This window comes from Gorilla gorilla, chromosome 16 (assembly GCF_029281585.2).
Source record: "Gorilla gorilla gorilla isolate KB3781 chromosome 16, NHGRI_mGorGor1-v2.1_pri, whole genome shotgun sequence".
Taxonomy (NCBI): domain Eukaryota; kingdom Metazoa; phylum Chordata; class Mammalia; order Primates; family Hominidae; genus Gorilla; species Gorilla gorilla.
Genome location: NC_073240.2, coordinates 102144074 through 102170036, shown reverse-complemented (window position 1 = coordinate 102170036; position 25963 = coordinate 102144074). Strand labels below are relative to the sequence as shown.

General features: G+C 47.7%; 1 protein-coding gene across 2 annotated transcripts in view; it reads right to left on the bottom strand.

Annotated features, from left to right (window-relative positions):
• Window positions 1-758: 758 nt before the first annotated feature.
• The window catches only part of ALDH1A3 (aldehyde dehydrogenase 1 family member A3), a 36687-nt gene continuing 11482 nt past the window's right edge, over window positions 759-25963 (bottom strand). Inside the window, exons 1-11 of one of the 2 annotated variants that reach the window (XM_063698884.1) lie at window positions 24912-25181; window positions 24529-24658; window positions 24162-24223; window positions 23086-23214; window positions 21124-21237; window positions 18983-19085; window positions 16389-16573; window positions 11521-11685; window positions 9930-10087; window positions 8730-8804; window positions 759-2679 (exon numbers count right to left, since the gene is read on the bottom strand). In XM_063698884.1, the coding sequence (XP_063554954.1) occupies window positions 2607-2679; window positions 8730-8804; window positions 9930-10087; window positions 11521-11685; window positions 16389-16573; window positions 18983-19085; window positions 21124-21237; window positions 23086-23214; window positions 24162-24223; window positions 24529-24658; window positions 24912-24992 (1275 nt within the window). In that variant the 5' untranslated portion in view covers window positions 24993-25181 and the 3' untranslated portion in view covers window positions 759-2606. Of the gene's footprint in view, window positions 2680-8729; window positions 8805-9929; window positions 10088-11520; window positions 11686-16388; window positions 16574-18982; window positions 19086-21123; window positions 21238-23085; window positions 23215-24161; window positions 24224-24528; window positions 24659-24911; window positions 25182-25963 lie in introns of those variants that run through there. The other variant, XM_004056835.5, reaches the window with a different exon arrangement.

Below are 25963 nucleotides of genomic sequence, written 5' to 3'. Positions count from 1 at the left end.
GAAAATATCCTTCTCCTATAGTTTCCTGCTCACATTTGGATTGAGAAATGGGATGTCTCTAAATAATGTGTCTAAATTCTCTTAACATAAGTGCATATGTTACGAGAGATCTGATCCCAGCCTCCCTTAAGTTTTTTGTTAAAGTGGTGGTGCTTTGCCACCCATGTCAAAATGATCTGGGCTTTCCACATCAGATGCAAGGGATGAGCTTGGAGGACATACCCCAGTACCAGCAATGATCTTGAACCAATGGCAGCGTCAGCTCACAACGTGGTGATTGAGGCTTCTTGGTTAGAAGCTTTAGAAACTTGAGGTCAGTAAAACCCAAATGGATCCTTTCTCTAGATCCTCTAGATTTCTCTAGAGGAAGAGGTGACAAAAACAGACACTTGTGCTCACCGTCAGCGGCACAATGCTGTCTGTCAATCCTCATGCAGTCCTCCCCACCATTTCCCACACTGACATCATCACTACTTTATGATAAAAGGAGACTCAGGCAGCTTAGATGACAGCTGAAACTCAGCCAGCTATGACATGGAACCTCTGAGGCCCAGCTCCTTGCCTGGTCAACCCCCAAGCCCACAGAAATGGGTCTCACACTCAGGCAAAGCACTGGGCCCGACTGACTGAACAAATGTAATTTTATGCTTACATTATTGATCCTGCTTTAATATCAGCCATTTCGTACAGGTCTCAGAAAGAGAAAGGCCTGCCATCGAATTCAAATGACTTCGGTCTTTAAATGAAAAAGCATAATGTTTCTCAAATATTCAACTTTATTTTATCATTCTCGCATTGTGGAATACGATCTGCAGCTAGGATCGGAATTCCCAGGCCTATAGATTTTTAAACCACACCACAGGGGTAAACCTTAAAAGAAGTGAAACCTAACACTATATATATTTCCATTTCTAAATACAGTATATTACAGAAGGTTAAATATACCACCTCTCTGTACTTACAACTATAAAAAGATACAATAACTATACCAATTATAAATAATGTAGCATTTCATATTAAAGACATTATGGTACAATGAAAGAATAGGAACCCTCTAACGTATCACTATCAAGGTTAGTGTCTATAGCTACTTGAGATAAAATACTGAAAATTCAGTGTATGAAGCCAAATCCTGATTTAACAAGTTATTGGTAGTATAAGTGATAAGTGTTAGCTGATGAAGGGAAGGCAAATGTGGTAATTTATATCTCTGACAGGGGTGATAGGCCCATTTTATACGTGGTTTTCGTTATACACACACTGGTTCTGATACGGGCCCTCATTTTATTATTGCCGTCCCCAACTTAATTTGCAAACTTAAGCACTACTTTCCCAATTAGGAAAGTGCTAGTTAGTAACCATAAAAGTATCCGAATAACACATTTGTTTTTGTTTTTGAAGCTATATGGGAACACTTTCAGTTTCCCAAGTTAAAACATGAAATTGCACATCATCATTTGGATCCCTAAAGAGGAAAAGAAAAATTCACAACCTGCCAGTGAAATACTCAGGCCACTTGGATGAAGACCGAGGTCCTCCATAGAATCCAGGTGTTATTTACTAACTAATCAGAAATTAATATCAAAATAGGACTTAAAAATAACAAGGCTGTGTTATAACAGCAGTCTTTCCAGTTGTGTACGCTTTACTAATCTAAATTGGGTAACAGAACTGGAGAAAAGGAAGACTACACAGACTTATCATAAGCTGTTAGTGAATGTGATAGAAATGCATAATTTGTTAAAGCGAATTGCAGCTCTGATTTGTCAAATGAGGAGGTGAATTATCCTAGGATTTGCTATGCTGTTGTGGCATTAGAAGATTGGATCTTTAGCAGCAAAGGTAACATCAACAATATTTTCTGCTTAAGAAAGTGCCTTGGTTAAGGTAGACCGTGATATCGTTTTTGACTAAGCTCTCTGGGCTATTGATTCTGTCATATTCCAAAGGCAGTATTGGTTTGAAGCTGAATCTCACGGTCAATGTCAACATGCAATCCACAAAGACCCTGGCGCCCTTCCACGGTATGCACTAACCAAAACTTTCTCACTGTGAAATCCTTTTTTAAAAAAAAAAAAAAAAAAAAAAAACCAAAAAACCTTACTGTGAATCCTTTCCCAAGGAATGGTCCCACCTTTACCTCGGAAAGAGGCGTGGCTTGCTCTGTAAGCAGGTCCACCCTGAGGAGGCCACAGGCACAAGAGCCCTGCTTGCAGAACACACAGTGGGGTTTCCCACATTCTTACTGGAGTCAGATTCGGCAAAGCATTTCAAGCAACTGCTGGACACTTCAAATGCCACTCCCTGTTAACAACGCCCTGAGTATCTCACTGTCTCCAGGATCTGGTTTAAAGGGAAAAACAGAAATGGCCAACAGCTCCCTCCCCAGGCAGGACTGCGATTTCACAGACAACCTATAGGCATCCCCAGTTTGGTGAATAAACAGGAGAGTGAGAGGAAAACAGCAATCATTCAACTCCAGTAGATGTAAAGCCTCCAGAAGAATGTGTCCTGGGAAGGTCAGAAATGTCATTTTTTTTTCTCCAGCACATTTCATCTGCCACATTCCGCTGTCCGATGTTTGAGGAAGGAGCCCCGCCTTTCCTTCAGGGGTTCTTGTCGCCAAGTTTGATGGTGACAGTTTTCACTTCTGTGTATTCGGCCAAAGCGTATTCACCTCTGTGATCACAGAAAAGAGGAAAATTCAAAATGGGTACGTCCCTTAGCCATTGTGTAGAAACTGTTCTGAGGCTTCATCATTCCATCAGGCCATTGGAGGCTTATGCAAAAGGTTAAAATGTGACGACCTCATGGAATAATAGCCAGGACTATAACAGCACTAGTAAGTGTCAGCGGCTGCATATGTGACTTAAACGTAAATATCAAGGTCTTCTTGTGTGTGATGCTTTTGAAATGGCCGGGACTAAGGGTTTCCCTTTAGAGAATGAAGGGGATGTAAAAAAAGTAAAGAGGTGAATTCCCTGGGGTGGCAACAGAGAGCGAAACCAGAGGGCCTGGTGGACGGTGGGGTGTGTGTGAACGAGGGAGGAGCAGAAATTACACTGGGTTGATAACTTTTAGATGGCAATTGGGAGCTGCTTGAAGAGGAGACAGAAGAGGCAGAGGCCCAAAGCTATTGGCTGGGGATGTGGCCAGAGGACCAGAGGGAAGAACACCAAGGGCCTGAAGCTGGCCTCAGAGTGCACAGCTGGGGACCAGCTGTCAGACAGTGAGGCCAGCCTAGGGGGCGTGAGGGAAGCAGACGTTAGCACAGACTGGACACGGGGAGGCCGCAGCCTTTGGGTTCACATCCTTGGTATAGTTCCTTTCTTTAAATCTTGCAGGGCTCAGGTGATCCTTCCCTGGCACCATGGGCCGTCTTCAGGGTAGCTTCCCTTCCAAGACCCAAGAGGCAGCTTTGGAGAGATTTAAATCCCTCTAAGCGCTTGATCTGCCATCAGGTGAAGAAAAATGTGTGCTTGTTTAGGAAGAGATGAAGGTAGAGGTGGCCACTGGAGTCTCTGTAGTTAAAAAGACCTGTGACAGAATCCCATCTCCTCCCTTAGATCAATGGTTCTCAAAGTGTGGTCCCCAGACCAGCAGCATCAGCCTCACCTCTGAACTTGCTAGAAATGTAGATTCTCAGGCCTCCCCCAGCCCTACTATCGTAGGCAGAATAAGGATCTCCCCAAAGGTATCCAAAATTGGATCCCCCAAACCTGTGAATATGTTGGGCTACAGAGTGAAGAATTAATGTTGCAGATGGAATTCAAGTTACTAATCAATTGACTTTAAAACAGGGAGACTATCCTGGATCATCCAGGCAGACCCAGTGTAATCACAAGGGTCCCCAAAACTGGCAGAAGAAGAGAGGCAGAGCAAAATGAGATTATAGAAACAGGTGCAGAGAGCAGCAGTGCTGGCTTTGAAGATGGAGGATGGGGCCACCAGCCTAGGAATGCAAGCAGCCTCTAGAGGATGGAAAAGGCAAGGAAGCAGATTCTCTCCTGAGAACCTCCAAAAAGGAATGAAGCCCTTGATTTTAGCTCAGGGAGACCTGTGTCAGATTTTTATCCTACAGAACTATAAGATAATAGATTTATGTTATTTAAGCCACTGATGTGATGGTAACTTCTTGCAGGAGCAATAAAAGACTAATAAACTTACTGAATCAGAAACTCTATGGTGGGGCCCAGATATCTATATTTTAACAAGTCCTCCAAGTGATTCTGATGCATACTCAAGTTGGAGAACCACTGGCTTAGAACTATGTTGCTTAGGTAAGTTCTTTGCCTTCCCTGAGCCTCAACTTCATCAACTATCAAATAGGAATACCATGACCTCCTTGTAATTATAACAATTACAGATAATCATGTAGAGCCCCTACTACATGTTAGGCAGAAAATGAATGGTAGGTGCCATTGAGATTTTTAGGTCATTTCCTAAAACAAATAGTTCCAGAACCCATGAAAATAAGTGAATTATTTTATAATCTTTCCTAAATAAAACACAAAATATAAAAGCCATAAACAGAATGCTAAATTCTATTTTTGTAGAGCAGAGACTCCATTAAAAACTCCCAAATGACAAACTAGAAAAAAAATTTACAACACTGTGTGAAAATCAGAGTGTGATTTTCCTTAATATACAAAGAGCTCTTGCAAACCAACAAGAAAAACACAAATACCCAAATGGAAAAATCAACAAAGGACAGGAATAGTTAGTTTGCAGAAAAAGAAATATGAATTACCAATAAGTGTGAAAATGGTGCTCAATGCCATCATGATTAAAGAAATGTAACCAAAACAGTGGTGAGCCCATTTTTCATGTGGCAGATTACTCAATTTTAGTAATTTATTCTGAAAACAATCTCCCACAAGTGTATACTTCCACTTGTATGCACAAGGAAGTACATCAGCATGGTTTGTAACAGCAGAACCCCTTGGAAATACACAAAAGTTCCTCATAGGAGATCATCAATAAAAAGAATGGAAGGATATCCAAAACCCAGCATCAATAATGAAATGTAGCTTGCTCCCATTTCATTTGAAAACAGAAAAGAACACACATATATAAATCCATTGTATGCAAATAAAAGGCACAATACACTCTAAAAGTGAGAATACAATGTTGCATTGTAAACATTCAAAGCCAATAATTATTTCTCCAGTTAGTAAAGAAACGCAAACAAAGTGATGAAATCAGATTGAATTAACACATAACTAACACATGCAGTAGGATTACAGCACAGCATTCCTTTAAGAATCAATACAGAGCTCCTCTCATTCTTTCATTTCTGAAGTTGCTGTCCTGGTTCAAATTCTTGCTGCTCTTATTCAACCCAGTGGGACATCTCCTCAATGGATTCTCAGCCAGTCTCAACCACTTTGCAGTTCAAAGCTATCCATGAGCCCAGCCTTACTCCTATTAAACCTCACCAGAATGTCAGGAGGCACAGGGACTGGTGGCTGTGTTGTTCACTGCAGTATGCTCAGAGCCTAGCATCATGCCTGGTGAATCAAAGATGCTCAAGAAATATTTGCCAAGTGAACAAAAGAATGAATGAGCAAATGAATGACGGAACAACATTTACCTCTAACAAATGGGACTGAAGGTCAGGGAGGGAAGCCTTGACTTTCCATATCTCTATTGCGTAGATTTTTTGGTTACTGTATCATTTTTATTCAGAAGAAAGGCTCCCAGGAGGAAGAGGAATTTCAGGCTCCATCCTGAGACCCGCACAGAAACAGCTCCCGGAGGGGCCCGTGGGTGGGTGGCCAGAAGCCAGCCCAGTCCAGGTGGCCGGGGACGGGGAAAACCATGGAATCCCCCGCACGATGCTCCAGCATTAAAAAAGGGGAACTTCTTGCAACATGAAGACATTAATTAGAGACAACTGAAGACAGAAATTGGTTTTCCAGGCAGTTTCTAGGCTCCTTGTGAATTATTTTTAAATATTTTATCAAAAGCCTTGAGAAAATATAGGCCAAGGGTCTAAAAAACAGACATTCAAAAAAGTCCCGACGGAGGCTAACTGGCAGGAGGACACATGGGCTGTGTCCAGTGAGTCCTCACCAAGCCCTGCTCTGTGCCAGGTGAGGGGGTGTTAAGGAGCCAAAAGCACTGTTAGGGTGGCAAGAGGGAAGGTTGCAATGAGGGTGAATCACCAGTGCAAAGCAGTACACACCAGGGATTGGGGGCCCTGCAGCTTCTACACCCAGGGACATTTGCTTCGGGGACTGGAGTCCTTGCTGTGGCGTGAGGCTGTGTCTGGCCTCTGGGAGGAGGACTGTGTGGGGTCTGGGTTCCCCAGCCCTAATGACCCAGCTGGTTGAAGGCAGCAGATGAAAGGAGACAAATGACCACGCAAACCCTGGGTGGCCTCATGAACAGGTGGCGGACAAGGGTGACCCCTGTTGAGCAAGGTCCTGCACTGCGGTGGGTCCAAGGACTAAGCTGCCAGCATTCATTTCTGACTGTCACTTACCAGCTTCCTGTGCCATTTTCTCATCTGAAAACTGCTGGACCCATCTCATGGATGGGCGTGAGGATGGTATGAAGGAACAGGCACAGAGAGCTCAACTGAGCCTGCTGCAGTCTGTGCTCAGCAAATCCCAGCTGTTGCCAGTACTGTTGCTGTTGGAGGGCCCAAGAGGGGACCCTGGTGACCCCAGCCCTGGCTGCCTGTCCCTGGAGGGGCAGGTGTAAGAAGTGATGAAGCAGGGGCTCACAGAACTCAAATGCAAACAGGCCACTAGAGGGAGGAAATGCAATTTCTGCAAAGGGGTTTCATGGCCAAGAATTACTGATGTCCGCTGAAGGCGAAGCCAGCCATAGGGATAAGGGGGAAGGCTAATGGACAGGCTTCACTCACAAGTGCAGACGCCTTGGGGTATTTGCTGAGAGTCTGGGATGGGCTACAAAGCAGGACTGGGGTGGGAGGGGGACAGGACCCCAATTCCACATAGACTGGTCAAGAACATCTGTTCGGGGATGGAAGCCAGGCCCATCCCTTCATAGCATCTTTAAGAATCTCAAAAGAAAGGCACAAAAAGGCCCCAACCAAGGCCCAAGGTGAGGGGAAGCGTTTGAGTCTTTCCCCGCTGGAAGAAGTGCAAACAAGGGAGTACATTTGTATATAAATAGGACAGACTAGTGAAATAAAAGGAAGAGTTTGGGTCCCTAGAGATGTCCCAGGAACCTGGGGTGTTGTCACAGATGGTTCCTTGGGAACACTGATCCTACAAAATGTTTGTCCACGCAGGCTAATAAAATCCTGGGCTGGGGAGAGAAGACAGTGTCCGGCTGGAAACCACTCATCTCCACTCCCGGGTTGCTCTAGCCGGCTCTGGGCCTGGGCCAGACGCAGGAAGTTCCACCCATTAATCTAAACCTAGGGAACTCATTTTCCCAGCAGGCAGGACAAAAAAGGAAGTGTGGAGGGGTTTGCACACACAGTGGAGGGGTTTGCAGCAGGTTTGCACACACAGTGGAGGGGTTTGCACACACACTGAGGGGTTTGCAGTGGGTTTACACACACACACGGAGGGGTTTGCACACACATGTGGAGGGGTTTGCAGTGGGTTTGCACACAAACAGAGGGGTTTACAGTGGGTTTACACACACACGTGGAAGGGTTTGCAGTGGGTTTGCACACACACAGAGGGGTCTGCACACACATGTGGAGGGGATTACTGTGGGTTTACACACACAAGGAGGGGTTTGCAGTGGGTTTGCACACAGTGGAGGGGTTTGCAGTGGGTTTGCACACACAGTGGAAGGGTTTGCAGTGGGTTTGAACACACAGTAGAGGGGTTTGCAGTGGGTTTGCACACACACTGAGGAGTTTGCAGTGGGTTTACACACACGGAGGAGTTTGCACACACATATGGAGGGGTTTGCAGTGGGTTTGCACACGCACGGAGGAGCTTACAGTGGGTTTACACACACAGAGGGGTTTGCAGTGGGTTTGCACACACACGAAGAGGTTTGCAGTGGGTTTGCACACACAGTGGAGGAGTTTGCAGTGTGTTTACATGCACACCTGGAGGGTTTGCAGTGGGTTTGCACACACGTGGAGGGGTTTTCACACACAGTGGAGGGGTTTGCAGTGGGTTTACATACACGTGTGGAGGGTTTGCAGTGGGTTTGCACACCCGTGGAGGGGTTTGCAGTGGGTTTGCACACGCATGTGGACGGATTTGCAGTAGGCTTGCATATACTGAGAGGGCCGCAGAGGCCCAGCAGGAGGTGTTGTCATAGGCCTCCTGGGAGGAGGCCCCCGCTAGGCTCAGAAAAAGGACCCAGCAGGTAGGAGCCTTACCTGGGTCAGCCTTACCTGTCTTCACTGCTATGAGTGGGGAGTTGTGTGAATAATGACACCCCACATCTGGCAAAAGTACACTTTTTCAGTTCTGCCTGTGTCCCCGTCCAGGGAGCTTCTGTCAAATATCCACTGAATGTCCCCAGCATGACGGGTGCTGGGCAGACACAAAAGCTGAGGCCTGGAGGGGGGCAGGCTGAGGATGTAAGTGGGAAGGGTGGGGGCGGTGGGCTGGAGAGAGGAAGGGATGGGTCCCCACCAACCCTAGAGGGACACAGCTGGCCCAGACAGAGCGGCGGTGTGGGGGGGACGGGGTGTCAGCAGATTGGAGCCTGTGTCACTGCCTGCAAAGCTAGTGGATCTAGTGTTCAGCCCACGGCAGGCTCAGAATGATGGAAACACTTACAGTTCTCTGCCATTTCCTGACATTTTAAAGCCACCAAATGGAGCCTGTGCATAGAGGGCGTTGTAGCAGTTGATCCTAGAAAAGAATGGAAAAAAGCTCAGAGTCATCTGGAGAAGACCCCCTGGCTCCTGGCACTGCAGCCACTGAGCCCCCAGTGCAGGGCATTGCCTAATAAATAGTCTTTTGCCAAAGCTTCCTTGATGAAAACACAGGGTGCTCTCAACTTTTGTCTTCTCATTCTTCCCATCAGCAACTGAAATTTGGAAATCCTCAAGTACAGAGTGTGTTTCATTGGGATAGGAATGAAATGATAAGGGGAGAAAAAAGAAGAGAGGGCCAGGCATGATGACTTATGCCTGTAATCCCAGCACTTCGGGAGGCTGAGATGGATGGATCACCTGAGGTCAGGAGTTCAAGACTAGCCTGACCAACATGGTGAAACCCCATCTCTACTAAAAATACAAAAATTAGCTGTGCGTGGTGGCATGTACCTGTAGTCCCAGCTACTGGGGAGGCTGAGGCAGGAGAATTGCTTGAACCTGGGAGGTGGAGGTTGCAGTGAGCTGAGAGTGTGCCACTGCACTCCTGCCTGGGGGAAAGAGCGAGACTCCATCTCAAAAAAAAAAAAAAAAAAGAAAGAAAGAAAGAAAAAGAAAAATCAGGGTGTAGAGGAATAAGAATTAGCTTTGAAATGAGACAGAACTGACCCGAAAGTTCTCCTGCTTCCTGGTTATATGATTCTGGGCTTATTGCTCAACCTCTCTGAGCCTCAATTCATTAATCTTTAAAATGGGGATCACAAAACATAATCTGCAGAATTGCTGATGAGGCACAGACTAGTATCCACATTTTGCAGATGGGCATGAACTGCTTTTAGAATCAGAATGGAAAATAAAGTGGGAGGGGCAGTACAGCACAGGGGTCACAGGCACAGGCACTGGAGCCCTCTCGGCCATCTGCTAGCTGTGTGACCCTGGGCAAGTCACTTCATCTCTCTGTGCCTCAATTTTCTCATCTATGAAGTGGAGACATAATGGCAGCTACCTCAGAAGATGGTCATGAGGATGGAAGGAAGCACTGAGATAGGGCTTGGTACGTAATATACAATGTAAACAATGAGAAACTCTCAATTAATAGAAGAATAATGAACTTAGCAAGAAGCAACTCAGGAGAGCTGAAATACACACACAGTCAACTCACCAGACCGTTCCAGACTCTAAGGCAGAAGCCAGCTTCAGGGCTTTGTCGAGATTTTTTGTGAACACGGCTGCTGTGAGTCCATAGTCAGTGCTATTTGCTCTTTTTATCACTTCTTCGATACTTTTGAACTTCAGTATTGGTTGCACTGGCCCGAAAATCTATGATTAATTGCAAGAATGGCAATGAGAGGCATGACTGAATGGAAATGCATGCTGTGAACAAGCATTTCCTTCTCTTTACATGTTTTTCATATGCCCAGAGCACACACGTGCCTGAAAAATGATGATTAGAGAAGAAAGAACGTCCAAACATTGCTTCAGCTGCATTACCATTGAAGACTGAAGGGAAGGATTAAAATGAAACAAAAATAAAAAATAATAACAAAAAATATATGTTGTGTTTAAGATGTCTTGTTGTCATCAGGGTTTCCAAGAAACCCAGCCAGAGAGCCTTGGAGTAACCCATAGATGCACAGAACACGAAACCTTTAGGTAACTTTTCTGAGAGTTATCCTGAAGGATATCTGCAGGCACTTTGTAAGACTGTGCTCCTACCTCTTGGAGCTGGGTTTTCTACCAAGGAAGACACCCTAGAACGTTTCCATAATAACGACCAGGGGAAGGAATGACACAATATTCACCACAGTTTGTGACATAGCAAAGAAAAGGAAATGGAAGAACTAAGGCTTGAACATTTAAAGGTGATTTTGAAGGGAGCTTGTAATTGATTCAATAGTAGACATAATTATAAGCCGGCAGGATGGTGCCTGGCCTGCCAAAATACCTTCCGGGTTCCCCAGGACCTCTTGTCACAGGGATGTTTAAGGAGCTGAGCTTTATGCCATCACGGCACATAACAATCTCAAGGAAGACGCCTCTGAAATACCTGCCCCAGAAAGCCCTTGGCAGGGACTCATCCTTTTATGGGCCCCAAAATACCACGTCCAGGGTCTAACCTCCCGGGATCCAGCTCTCCTCTTACGAATGCTGTGTGGGAACCAGTTCCCGTCTAGTGTAACAGTGGAGTTGAAACACAAAGATTTACACTCTTATGGGAGGGGGGGAGTCTCCTTAATTTCCCTCATTTTCAAGACGTCCGTGGTGGAAAATGTCAATAAAAATTCCAGCTGTGACATGTTCCTTGAGTGAACACTTGAAGTTCAGTCCAGGGGCACTGAAGGCGGCTTTGGGCCCTGAATCCACGGGTTCTTGAATTGATTCCTGGCAAAACCCACAGGTGGCAACAGTTCTCCACCTGCGGCTGCATGACTGACTCAGGGACCGGGTGTGTTAGAAAATCAGAGAGGGCTGGCTGCTCCCAGAGAGGGTGAGCCGTGAGTGAAAACTAGCTAGAACAAACAAGGTACCTGCTGTATCATGCTTGGAGTTCGCCAGAGGCAGGACAAAACGGCTTCCCTAGGGACCCCAAAGGAGAGGGGAAAGACCACACAGAAAAAACAACAACGACAACAACAGCAACAAAACCAAAAAAACACTCAGATCACAAGGATTTCTGGGATCCCTGGGCCCTAGGGAAGGACTCGTGTTTGAAAGGCCCCGCAAGTTGTAGCCTTGCCACAGCCCCCTTGTACCTCCTCTTTGGCAATCCGCATGTTGTCTGTGACTTCTGAGAAGACAGTGGGTTTGATGAAGAGCCCCTTGTCTTCCATGGCTGAGCCCCCGCATTCCAGCTTGGCCCCTTCCTTCTTCCCACTCTCGATCAGCTCTAAGATTTTGTCGAACTGCTTTTGATCAATCTGCAAAACACAAACAAGAAGTACAGCCTGGCTTCTTTCTGGGCAGTGGCTGCCATCTCATGTTTTCAGTGGCCTTCAACATGATCAGCCATCCTCCCTCTGCATGTTCTTGTCAAGCCATGATCCATGTAACTAATGTGCCTGGCAGGCAAATATTCCTCTGATGCACAGAGCTGGGCTCTTTGGAGCAGGGGAGAGATGGGGAGATAGACTAGTCTCATCCTCTGGAGGTTTGGGACATATTTACGCTTCTATCTCCCTTTTCCATGCAGCAAAGTTAGTCCATGAGTGACACAGGTCTGAAGTGGTCACAGTCTTTCTTCTCCCAACTCTTTACATTCTACTCAGGTTGCCAAATTTAGCAAATAAAAATACAGGATGCCCAGTGAATTTGAATTTCAGAAAAACGACACATAATTTTTTTTAGTATGTCCCAAAACAATATTTGGGATATACTTAAGCTAAAAGTGCATTTACTATTTATCTGAAATTCATGTTTACCTGGGTGCCATGTATCACCTGGCAACCCTGTGCCCTGCTCAGTTGGCACCATGAATCAGGGTAATAGTTACTGGAATTCTCCTGTCATGGTGCAGAGAAGCAAGAAGAAAAGCTAACCACCTTACTCAACACCCCTGGGGACAAAGCAGAATGAGCCTCCAGGTGGGGTGGCAGGGCTGCTCCTTGGTTGGTGGTGGGAACAGCTCATGAGAAAGACTCTCCCTTTTGCTATCTTGTCTAGACGTCTCCTTGGCTGGAGTTTGCCCTGTGCCACCAGCCTGACCCACAGCTTGTGAACACGCTACTGACCAGTTGTCAAAAGCGCACCCTTTTGGGAGACTGCTCAAGAGGGAAAATGCTCTTTCTGCCCCCTCCACTGGTCCTTCTTCCTGAAATCTATGGGAATCTTGTCCTTTATCATGATCTGTGGCTGGTCTCCCTCCTCTTTGGCTGGGAGAGACAAAGCTTTACTAGGTTTACTTTAGCTGGGATTTTTAGATGGGAAAACTGGTTTCATTCCAATGATCATAAACAGAAAAACAAGCAAACCCAGCGGTGCAATTGGATGACGGTCTGTCCTGGAGGAGCAGGAGAGAGGGCATAAACCATGCATGCCACTTGACCAATCATCTCATGAAATATGGACCCAGTTTAAAAATACTAACTCAGATCCACTCCTCACACTTTATACCAGGCCAAACTCCAAACCCAGTTTAAAAATACTGACTCAGATCCATACCTCACACCTTATACCAGGCCAAACTCCAAACCCAGTTTAAAAATACTAACTCAGATCCATACCTCACACCTTATACCAGGCCAAACTCCAAATAGATCAAAGATATAACCAGGAAAAACAAAACCATAAAAGTTTTATATGTGGGAGAGTTATCCTGCAAACTTGGAGTGCCTTCTAGTGACTCAAAATGCAGAAGCCAAAAAAGAAAAGATGTATAATTTTGAGTACGTAAAAAAAAAGGGGTGGGGGCAAAATTATCATAACACAGAGCAAAACAACAAACTTGGAAAAAATATTAACATGTCATATTCATAGAAAGCTAATCTCTCTACTATGTGTGTAAAGAGGTCTTAGAAGTGATAAGAAAAATGCCTAACAGCTTGCAAGAAAAATACGCAAAGCACATTTGATAATAAAGGAAATACAAATGGTTTTTAAATATATAATAAGATGTTCTACCTTGCTTATTATAAGTGGTAGATGCATATGAAAATGAAACAAGATAGCATTTTTAACTCTCCTATGGGCAAAAATCCATATTCTGTTGGAAAGGGTAAAGAAACAGACAAGCTTCTAGAATGTTGGTAGGAATACACGTTGGTTCGGCCTCTATGGAAGGTAATTCAGCAACACTTAAGGAAATTAGAAATGTGTTCCCACTTAGCAACCCACTTTGGGAAAGCTGTCCCAGGGATTTCCTTGTGTGTGTGTGAAATCACATACTCTAAGGCCTTGTGTGTGACTGCACATACCCGCATGCTAATCAGAAGATGTTACTGAAATTCTGGTGGCTTCATCCAGCAGAATTCCGCACACAAATGAAAAAGAATCAGGCAGGTTCCCATGGACTGGTATAAAGAGCTCTTCCAGTTTTTTTAGGGAACAATAAACAAAGTGCAAGATGATATACCATCATGGAAACTTCCGTGTAAAAATAACAAAGGCAATCAGGACTTGCATTCGTCTGCTTGCAGGCACACAAAAACATTCTAGATGGAAACATGAGGAACTAAGAACTGAGGATACCGTGGGGAGAAGGGTAAGAACCAGGTGTACAAAGGTGGGGGCGGGAGGGGCGGGAATCCTTTCACTATAGACGTTTTTAGGCGTTTTGGGGTTTGACCCGTGTATGTGTACTCCACTCAAAAAAAGTAACAAAAACAGCTTTGCAACAGATCCCGGAAGAGCTCAAGGTTCTCTCAACTTCTCTCTGGGTGAACCAAGCCTCAGGTTAACAGTTCCAGATGCTGCTGAGCTGCTCTTCTCCTCCCTGAGGGGCCAAAAGGGACACAGGGGCTTCACCCAACTGCAGGTCCTCCCTGGCTGCTGGGCATATGCCATCTGGAAGACCCTGTTTGTCCTGCAGGCAGTGCTGGGTCCCCGTGGAAAACCTACACATCCAAACTCAACACTCCCTGGAGAGTCCGTAGGAACACATTGTTTAAATCTAATAATCCTCCATGAAATGTCAGCTGGTGCCTTACAGTACAGGAAGAGAGACCTGCCAGGAAGTGAGATGACGCAGCAGGGCACAACACCAGAAACAGGGAAATACGGCCCCCACAGGACTGGCTCAAGGCTGTGCTCGGCTCTCTGCCCGGAGGACGCTGCCGGATCCTGCCCGGCCAGGTGGCCTGCATAATGTTTATGTGCCTCGTTGCTCACTTGCCAAATAAACCTGAATGATTTTGGAGCGTTCCCGCGAGCGCTAGCCCGGCCGTGGACCCAGATCTAGGTCAGCTAGCTGTTTTACAGGCATGAGACAGACAGGACTATTTAGACAGCTGTAAGTCCTCTCAGAGTAAAATCTTATTACTGTAGATGAAAAAGCACTTTGGAAGAAAAAAAAACCCCAACAGCGTTCTAAAATAATACGCTGAGGTTAGACGGCTTTAGTGAGCTTTCAGAAGGACTTTGAGCGGTGGCATAAATGCACTGATGAAATCAGCACCCATTCTGCCTCTATCTGTTCTCTTGGAAGAAATCGGTGTATCTGGCCTCAAAAGTCAAGACTGAGACATCAGGCATAAGCCAAGAAAAGAGCCACGGAAAGAGACTTACAAATAACGACGGGGTAAAAAAGTTTCTTCTGTATGGGGATCAGTTCACATATTTCCCACTGATTGTGGATTAGCTTTAAAACTCACGGCGGATTCGATAATGACTTGTGGTCATGTTTGCGTTCAGATCTGAAATCCAGCCGAGGCCATTAGACAACCTTGTGTCACTGACCGCTAGGTTTGGGGCACAGGCTGGGCAGGCAATGACTGAGGAGAAGGAATGTTAGCCACAAGGAGAAGTGCTTTCTGCCAGGGTCACGTGGCGTCGGAGTGTGTGGACTGGGGCCAGTGGAGGGTGGGCACTGATGGCCAGAAACGCACCCCTCCTCCACAAGGCCCTCCCTTCTTCCCCAGCCAGGGCATCCCCACAGGACAGCCTGATGTCATGCACAGACACTCACTGCCACCTAGACTGGAGAACCTGTCATTTAAAGCTTCCTCCTGTTTAAAAATAAAACCTGCCCGTAATTGAATACTGCCTAGGTGCCATGAAATTCTCATAATATTCATTGATTACTCCTATTCTCCAGATGAGGAAACTGAGGCATGGAAGGATTTTTGTGACTTTCATAAAACCCAGGGCCAAATCTGAGCTCAGATCCACAGCAGCCTCCCCTGTAAACATGCAGTGCTGTCACAGTAGGGGAAGTGGCAGCCTCCCGGGATAGACACAAGTGGGTAAGTCACGGACACGTGACTTGAAATTTCATGGCTGGGGCAGGACTTTGGCTAAAAGCAAAGTGAGTGACTGCTGAGCTCCATTTCAATAATGCATGGGATGGTCAGGCTGCCCTCTTTTAAATATTTATCCATCTGCTTCACTTCATAATTAGTAAGAAAGTGATACAGGATGTGCCGTTTTAAAGAGGATATTAAATCTCGTGGTTAGGATCATTTTCATCCTGTCCTTGGCTTCCCAAACTCATCCTCCAGAGACATGTTCCTACTGCCTGGAGATACATTCTCCTGCCCCAGGCTCTCTCCGTCTGGGATTGTTTCATTTCTGATGGTTCACCTTGTCCTGTAACCACGTGGGCTCGAGGGCCTCGGGCTGCGACTGAGACTCCAGGCCACACGCTGCCTGCACTCTGCTGCCTTCAGCCAGCCTACAGCCCCTTTTCTGTAGGGAGGTCATCCTGGAGAGTGGAGGGTTCAGGCAGATGGCCTTCTGCCCTGGGAATAGTGCCCTCCTCCCATGCTTCAGTGTGTCCTGCCCCCTTTCATGAGCCCCCGGGACCTGACAGGATTGTGTTGCTGATCAGTTTCTAAAGAAAAGAAAGCCTCCTGGGCAGGACAAGTCAGCATTCCTTCCTTGGAGAGGGACCCTGTAGGTGGTTGCCATGGGACTGCCTGCTTCAGCCCCTAGACAAGCACCATGGGTTCAGACACACCAGGGGGATTACCTGAGGCCCCTGTTCTGTTTTGACATCGAAGGGGTCTCCCACGGGCCGTTTCTTGGCATACTCCACGCTCCGCCTGACAAACTCAGAGTAGACCTGCTCCTCCACGAACACCCTGGAGGCTGCCGTGCAACACTGGCCTTGGTTGAAGAACACTCCCTGATGGGCACACTCCACTGCCAAGTCCACTGGAGGGGGAGGGGCGAGGGAGGCGGGCAGAGCGAGAGGAAGCGATTAAGTCGATTAAGTCGTTAAAGCAGGACTGGTGACAGCTGCAATTCTAATTGCCCACACAAGAAAACAGGCCCCAGGATGGCTGCATTTCAGAAATTAATTTTGTTTGCAGACTCTCCCAAATAGAGAGGAAGGGAGAAACGATTTTGGGGTCCACCAAGTTTGGGGTTAAATCAATTCCCTGACTGCAGGACTTCTCAGTACCTTTAATATGCTAATAAGTCCAGAGAGTCATAGCACTCCCCATTTCACTTGCCTTTTTCTAGAGGACTCCCCTCCCCTCCCCTCCCCTTTTTCTAGAGGACTAATGTTTTATAGAATAAACTTTGGTGATTATTGATGTAGGCCCACTGGGAGAACTTCTAAAGAAGCCAAAATGTTCCACCTTGAGTAAAAGAAGGGTCTTATTAAGTAAGATAACATCATGTGTGTGACTTAGAAGGGCTGACTCTAAGTTGCAGAGCTGACATTGAACTAAAACCAGTTATTCAAACCGAGCCAGAGGGTGTTTAGAGAATAAGATCTTGGGGGACACGCTTAGTGGATAAGAATGGTATTGGGATGTCATTTACATCTACAGAGGGGTTTCTAGTGTTCAACCCTTGGCTGGTTTCATCACCACCAACCCCCGCACTATTGCTTGCTTAAGAAATGCAGCTTTCCTTTGCATAGAGGCTGGCAGTGGCTCTGGGCATTGGAAAGTGATCCGTTCCAATTCCACAGGGGCTGCTCCAAGGGACTTTGCCCTTGGCTTTGAGAAGGAGGCTGCTTCTATCTAGCTGAGTCATTTGTGCAAGTTTCAGTGGCAGCAGGACAGCACCATAAGGTTTGGGGGTACCTCTCTGCACCCTTGACCCCTGCAGCTGGCTGGGCCAGGTTCCAACTTGGAACTGCCCCTTCTCCAAGATAACAGACTCATTTCCTGCTCCTGACGGAGCTAGGGGTGAGGCGAAGGGGCAGGGGAATGCTGGCTTGTTACCCTTGATGTCTTGCCTGGGATGCTGGTTATGTCAGGATGTAATTTGTGGACTGGCACTGCACTGATGAGGAGAAGGAGGTGGCTACACAGCATGTTTTTATGACCCTTGTAAGTAAAACCAAGCCCCAAACACAATTAGGCCTGTGCTTTAGCTGCAGTTTTCCTCCCCAAGAGGAGGAAGATGAACTTCAGTGCAGGTGGAGTATCCAGATATGGTGGCACAGAAAAGCAAAACAGGAGTCCTGGCTGTTTGGGACTCCAAATGTGAGTCACAGTGCCAGAAATGCTCCATGTGGCTCCAAAAACCACTTGCTATTCATAGCACTAATGGTGCTTCCACAAGGGAACACTGACCCAGGCAAGAAATGGAAAGTCCATCTTCACACCCAGCTCCCCTTTCCTTCCTGAGAGCCTGTGTCCTCCTCCTGTCCTTTCTCCCATTGTGAAAGCCAGCTGCCAGAAGGGAACTGATATCAGTCATTTACACCTTAGTAAGAAATTGTGCCAGGGTCATTTTTCTTGGGGATATTTGCAATCCCAACCTTATCTGAGTGTGAAGTGAAAGGCTTTGTTCTCCACGACAGGAATTTCTGGCACCCGTGGACAGGTCGAGGAGGTTATTCTTTAAGGCAAAGGTGTTTCAAGGCACTTGGGAAGTCACACCTTTTGATAGCTGACCCTGTCAGCAGGTAAATGAATGCCCGGCCAGCCCTTCCTTCCCTCTTGTGGACATGGCAGCCAACAATAGCATATATTTTAACGTTGTGTCATTTGGCTCTGCCAAGACACAAGCTATCCCCAAACTGCTGGGCAGGTTGCTTTCCCAGGGCAGGGGTGCAGGCCTAGAACCAGGCAAAGAGGGTAATTTGAAGGATCAGTTGCTACTGCCCTCCTCTGATTTATCAGGGCTGAGACACAAGGAAAGAGCATCTCCACTCTTCAGGGATCTTAAAACATATGATAGGAAATGTGACTTGGAGGGGACAAGAATGAATGACTGGGAGTGGGCGGCACCTGCCCTCCCCACTCCTCCCAGGGGGCTCTGGAGGAGAAGCCAGACCTGCTCCTCATGACCCCAGCTCTGCAGGAACAGGCAGGTAAACTTAACGTTAAGGCGCAGAAACAGGCAGCCTCTCAGGTGCCACTGAAGCCATATCGTTTTGGCAGTAGAAGGCAGCTTTCTACTAGAAGTAAAGCTGGCATTTTGATGTCCACCTGCCTGTCTGCGGCTGGCTGACTGTGGGCAGGATGCCCACGGTGGAAGCGTCCCCACTGTGTGTGCACGCATCTTACTCTCAGCTGGTTTTGAATTCAGGCCAGGAAGTGGGGAGAGACAGATGGATGCCCTGAAGCCCCAGCAAAGCCCAGGAGGGCAGAGACTCACAGTCAGCGTCTGCACACACGATGCAGGGGTTCTTCCCCCCCAGCTCCAGCGTCACCCGCTTCAGATTGCTCCGGGACGCAGCTTCTTTAACCAGTTTTCCAACCTCCAGGACAGAACACAGATCACAATTTACCTTGGATGTTGCTGAACTTGGCCCAGGTGTAAACATCAGCGAACATTCTGATCAAGCCCGGGTGGCAGTGCCACCACCTGGCTCTCTGCCCAGGCGCTCCAGGCCCCGATGCCGTCCCTTCACTCTCCTGGCCTCTGCCAGCATCTCCTCCCATGCCAGACCATGACATCCTGGGATCCTTGGTCTGAGCCGCTCCACTTACAGGTGTGAGTTAGAGCCTCTGGGAGCCCACACAGCTGGCTGGGAACAGGGCTGCCACCCGCTAACCTGTCCTGGTGCCCGTCCTTCTGGGCCCAGCAGGCTGGTCCAGCCAGTCTGGTAAAGGGCTTCAGGGACCGCAGGGTGACTCTTCTACCTCTCACTAGAAACAGCTGAAATTCCAACAGCCCAGTAGGGAGGTGGTTCTGTGTGGCTCTTTGGTGTGATCTGAGGGAACCTCCAAGTGTTAGAGAAGTAGCGAGGGCAGCCAGCCTTCAGGATGAGAAGGAGCCGATTCTCTGGAAACACACTCTAAGACTGAGGCTGCCGCAGACAGGCAGGGAGTGAAGGGGTGCGCCATGAGTAGAAAAGCCACTCACCAGTCATGCTCAAGGCCCCCACGGGGTCTCTCCCATTGCCCACTGTACCCCTGGAGGGGAGGGCTGGCCCAACATGACTCGGTGACTTATCTAGGGCAACAAGTAAAGCCCAGCACCACGAACTTCAGAGCTGGGAAGATCCTCAGAGACCAGTGCAGACACGGAGGCCTAGAGCCAGAAGCTAGCAAGGCGCGGCCCGGGCTCTTCCGGGTCTGAGACTGTTTTCTCCAATGCTAAGGTGTGAGCGCATTTTAAACATCAGCAAGCTCATGGCTGATGGCTGAATGAGGTCTGGAATCCATCCACAGGGCAATGTCTGTCCCCAAGGAGAGTAACAGCATCCACCAGGGCTGGACTAACTAAGGAGGGGGATGGGGACACTGATTGCAGCGGGTGTTTTTTCCATTTTTAAGTACAGAAGAAATACTTTCTCATTAAAAGTAATTCCACATGGAGATGTATGTAAATTACAGGGAGAAAGCCTTCAGCTTCCCTCCCGCTCTGCCCCGAGCCCACCCCACAGGTGGCCATCAGTAAGGATTTCTTGGGAATCCTTCCAGGTAATTTCTACTTCTACAAGCACACACCTCTACGGATGGGAAAATATTGTGGGTAATTTTCTACAGTTTGCTGTTTTGTGCTTCAACAACAGATCATGGACAGCTTTCCTTGTTGTAATGGCTGCAAAACATTTCAGAGAATGAATATAATATCCTTGAAAATATGTCCCTGAAGCCTCATGAGAAAATTTCTCTAAGTAGTTTTTTCTTTTTTTGAAGTGGAGCTTCTGAATCGAAAAGTTTTTCACTTTTAAATGCTGGATGAGTGCTACCAAAACACTGTGCATCTTAGGGCAAGTGTCGCTGAGCACCTGCTTCCCCATTTTCTCAGCAGTATCATTTCAGTTTTCAGCAATCCGGCAGGCAAAAGGAAAGTCTGATTTTGTTTGAATTTGCATTTTCCTGATTACCAGCAAACTAGTTTAAGCTTAATGGGCATGTAGTATTTCTATTGTCTGAACTGCCCATTTTTCTACCATTCAGTTTGGTTTTTTTTTTTCATTGATTTGTGGGAGCACTTTACATATGACGGATACAAATTCTTGGAGCACTGCATGCATCACGACTATTTTTCTCTGAGCTTGTTATTTATCTCTTAATCTTAATTATGGTGTTGTTTGACAGATGAATATTTTACATTTCTACTTTATCTTATCTCTCAATCTTTTCTTCTAAGGCTTCTGAGTTCTATTAGATATTTATTTAGTTTGGAAACTAGACTAGTGACTTTTTTAACTGGTTGTTATGTACTAAAACATGGTCAAATTTAGAAGAAAAACAAATCATATTAAAGCCTGTCAAAGGAAAAGCTCACGGGTGTCAAATAACGCACCCCTTTCACTTTCCCCAGCACCCTGTGAGGAAGGTTACCTCTGTGGAGCCGGTGAAGGCGATCTTGTTGATCTGAGGGTGAGAAGAAATTGCTGCTCCCACTGTGGGCCCGAATCCTGGCACGATGTTCACCACTCCTGGAGGGAACCCGGCCTGGGAAGAAATCAAGATAGCACTTGAAGAAGAACGGACTTCATCCACCACGGATCCACATTTGGGCCGAGAGAGCCGTGGCTGCCTCACATCCCTACAGGGAAGCCCGGGCCGGGCTGGATTTACCCAGGACCCAGAAGCAGTTGACCGTGGGCATCCTGGGAGCTGACCTGGGCTTCTCATCCCCTGCTGCCAGCCCAGTGTGCAGGCTGGGCAAGGGGAGATGCCCACTTCTCCTTCTGGGGGGGGGGTCCCCATCCCAAAGTGATATGCAGTGCAAATGTGTCGTTATGCTTCAAGGTGGCCATGGCCCGCCTGTAGCACAGCACCTTTCCATGTGGAGTGTGTGTGTGTGTGAGGGAGAGTGTGTGTATGTGTTAAGGGGAGAGGGGTAGCTTGATCAGAATGCCCTGCCCAGGATCAGAGGCACCTGCAAAATATCTGCCAAGAGCTTCAGTTTTGTTTTTTCTTCTTTTTCTTCTTTTTTTTTTTTTGAGATGGAGTCTTGCTCTGTCACCCCGGCTAGAATGTAGTGGTGCGATCTTGGCTCACTGTAAGCTCCGCCTCCCAGGTTCACGCCGTTCTCCTGTCTCAGCCTCCTGAGTAGCTGGGACTACAGGTGCCCGCCACCACGCCTGGCTAATTTTTTTTTTTTTTTTAAGTAGAGATGGGGTTTCACTGTGTTAGCCAGGATGGTCTCGATCTCCTGACCTCGTGATCCACCCACCTCGGCTTCCCAAGGTCCTGGGATTACAGGCATGAGCCCAGTTTTCATTTTTTAATCAGACCCGTTATTATTCCAAATGGTGACAGGGTATCACTCCCTTAAAGTTCTTTGCTTGTTCAACCTGGGTCTCACCTGGAGCAAGCCCTTCTGGAAGGCAGGGACTGCCACCTCGTTCACGTTCATGCCTCGTGTTTTTCATATACTAAGCCTCTTTATCAGGCAAGAACACAAAACAAACGAGGTGGAGGATGCTCTTCCCCACCTGTGCTGAGTCTTACTTAGAACACATGATTTCAGAAAGTCAAGATTTTAGACACAGTGCTTGAGTCTTTAGATTTTTAGGCACTGTTTCTTAACAGTTGGGATTTTCACATTCCTAAGTCTCACCAGTGTGACTTAATTATGCCCCACATCACCAAAGGAAAGTGGAAAATTGGCTCATCACCAGCTGTTCCCATCTTGCTTCTAAGCAACCGTGGACCTGCCTGCCGGTCATATCAGCCCGACTAAGAAGCGAAAGGAATGGATCTTTTCTTCTGTCCCTCTTTGCTTCCTGTTGCTTTCTCTAAATCTTTGCTCCATACACCCTGGGGATGGAATGACTAAAGGTATGTCTGGAAGGAGGTGTCCCATTGAGCCTCTGTTTCCCTAAGTTCTGGCTGCCTGAGGGAGAGCAGAGGGCACTGATTAGCAGGGACCCAGCACATGGACTGCTGCAGCCGCCCAGCTAGAGCTGGCGAGGCCACCTCTCCAGAGAAAAACGGACCGTTTCATAAACTGAGAATGCAAATCCCAGAGAACCTCCCAAATATTTGGCTCCCTCTTGGTTAACCCCCCCTGAAAATTCTCTAGACAAACCACTGGGTCCTCAACCATAGGTTTGAGCCCATAGTAAGAGTTAAGCATTCTCATTAGGACCACTGGGAGGAATGGAGTTTCTCCAGCTCAGTGGCCACAAGCAGGAGAAAGAACGTACAGTCGCCAAGCAAAACACTGGGAGTCATTCCCTTCCCACTCGATTGCCAGCAGTCTGCCACTGTCCCATCTCATGACGGTGGCCTGGTTCATAGGAGTGGGAATGTTACCAAGAACATGTGATATTTTCTTTTTGGATGTCTCACCTCTTTGATCAGAGAGCCGAGATAAAGGGCGGTGAGAGGTGTCTGCTCCGCAGGCTTCAGGACCATGGTGTTCCCACAGCAGAGGGCGGGTGCCAGCTTCCACACCAGCATCAGCAGGGGGAAGTTCCACTGCGACAGAGCACAGGGGCTTTGGGGGCCCAGATCCACCCTCCTACCCTGTCCCATGTGCCCAACGATGCCTTTGTGGAGGACACTTGCTTTTCATGGTTTGGATTTGGGGTATGTGGGGTAACATAGGAGTGTGCAATGATCAGAACTGCAATCCTGCACAGCACTTCCTAAACTGCATTCTGGGTGGTACTAATAGGCAGCCTTTGCAAAGAGGATGCTGTTGCATGTGTTCTACCTCTCCCTCTAAAACATCTGCTGAAGACGTGTCCTCCTCCCTGCCTCCATGGGCACTTTTTGAACCCTCACTTCATGTTGCCACCTGGCTCTTCAGCTTCCTGCCTGGCTGTTGTTGCAATGGCCAGAGGCTTCCCAAACAGACAGGCAGCATTGTTGCATTTCTTGGGCACCTATAAGCATCCCCACCGCCCAATGAATAAAGTCCCGGCCCCTTAGCAGCCAAAGCTGCTGGAAGCTGGCCCACACCACCTGCCATGTGTGCTCACTCTTTTCCTCACTTTTGCTCCTGCCTGAGCTCTAGCCCCACCAGCTTTCCTGCTGTTCCCTTCCAAGTAGCCCAGCCACCTCTACACTTTTGCCTAGGCCATTCCTACTCCTTGGAAAATCCTTTTCCTTGTTGAACAAGTCTTTCTTATCTTTAAGGCCCAGCTAAGAGACCACCTTCCTGGGAATGCTGGCCATTCCCGACCACTCTGGCTGGGAACCACAGTGCTTTCTGTGGCATGCCTAAAGCCGGTCTTAGGAGAGCAGAAATGGGGTCTAATCCATCTCAAGAGCCCCCAAGCATGGAGTTCCATGCCACGAAGAAAATGCTTGTTCAACGCTGCTGCAATCAGATAAAAACACACCAGAAATTGATTCCAAAGGACACAAGGCACTGGGGCGGGATCTACATACAATCTACTGAGAAAGGCTGCCATACTTACTGGAGTGATGGCCCCACAGACACCAATGGGCTCATGCCTGGTGAAGCACACGACGTTGTCATCTGGAAGAGGGTTACATGGTGGGGAAGGACACACTCACTTAATCCAGGTTAGGAACTTCAAGTAGTAAAAAGACAAGAAAGAAACCAACAAGGGTGCCAGATTCAAGTCTTATCTATTATACAGAGAAGTGATTTGACCTCAACTTTAAAAGTGAAGTTCTTAGAAGAAGAATTGGCAGTACCATTTGGAGAGGGAGTGGGGTTGGGAATGGTGCCTTAGGGAAACAGTCAGGAGGGGCTCTGGAGTAATGAAAAGATATAGCCCCAAAGGGATCCCAAATGAAGCTATAATCCACCTTGCTCACCTGTGGGGATGGTCTTGCCCTGGATTTTGTCTGCCCACCCTGCAAAGTATCTGAGGGTTCTAATACAGCCCTCCAGGTCGATGAAAAAAGCATGAAGAAATGGCTTCCCTGTATCCATCGTCTCCAGGGCCTGCAATAACAAGGTGATGTCTGTTTCGGACATGGCTTGCTTTTCTTTTGCACTGTCAGGCTGTTAAAGATGGAAGTTGGGGAGAGAACACAGTCCTTGGACATTGCTCTGTAGACCTCACAGTCAGATGCACCTCTTCAGAAAGCATGACACCAAATGTAAAGCGAGGCCTGTCTCTGAGTGTGAGGATTGCTTTTATTTCAAAATACCTAAAGCGGGCTGCAGGGTGGTGAGCCAAAACATAGACATGCACCCTCTTTGAAGGGCCCCTTGGAGGCCAGGCGGATTTAAAGCTGTGCTGGGAAGGAACGCACACTGGCATCTGATCTTCCATCTGTAGCACAGTGGCCTCTGCTGTGTGGCCAGTCGTGTGTGCTTGTGCGTTCCCAGGAAGCTCTCTGAAGGTTAGCTGGCTCTGGGGTGGCTGCAGTGGGAGCTGCCCTCCTCGAACAAAACAGAAAGAGAAGATGTAGGCTCTTCCTTCTCGGCCAGGCTGGCCAGCGTGGCTGTGGAAAGTGACTGAGCCGAGAAGGGTCGCGCCCCCAGCACAAAGATGCAATCCTTCCCTCCTGCACTGCAGAGCCCCGCCGGCCGGATGCAGAGTCGGAAGGGAGCAGACTGCCCTGCTGGTGAGGGAGGTGATTACCCAGGGCGAGTGTGCAGCCACTCAATGGCAGGGATTCTTTTCTATTTCCAGCCGGGGTGGAAGAGAACCCCTTTGTCCCTCAGACAAGTGGCCCCAGTTGAGCCCAGCGCTGAAACCGCCAGTCATCCGCCTCTGCAGGAAGTGGCCGCCCTGACACATAGCCCAGGGCTGGATTCTTGTGGAAGAGTCAGTGCAGTGAGATGGTGATTGAAAAAGGAAGAAGGCCCCTCCTCAGATCCAGGGCTTTAACCCCAGTGCACTCCCGATGTCTCACCCTTTGAGCTCCATGACTGCATTCCCACTTCAAGGTGCAGGCACGGACACTAACGGCCCAGTGACTTGGCCAAGGCCACCCAGTAAGGCAGCAGCTGAATTGGGGGCATCTACTTCTGGCCAGCACAGCGACTGGCCTTTAGAGGCTGCTCCTGGACAGGTGTGTCTGGAAAGACTGCAGGGCAGCCACTCCAGATGCTCGGGCTACCCCAGCTCCCCTTTGCTTCAGGAATGAGCCAAGCCCCCTTTAAATAGGAGGCAACCACATCTGCTGAACCCTAGTTAAGTAAGTGGGCCTTGGGTAAGTCCCTGAATCTCTCCTTGCCTCAGTTTCCTCATCTGTAAAATAAGAATAATAACGGTTCCTACCTCCCAGGGCCAGTGTT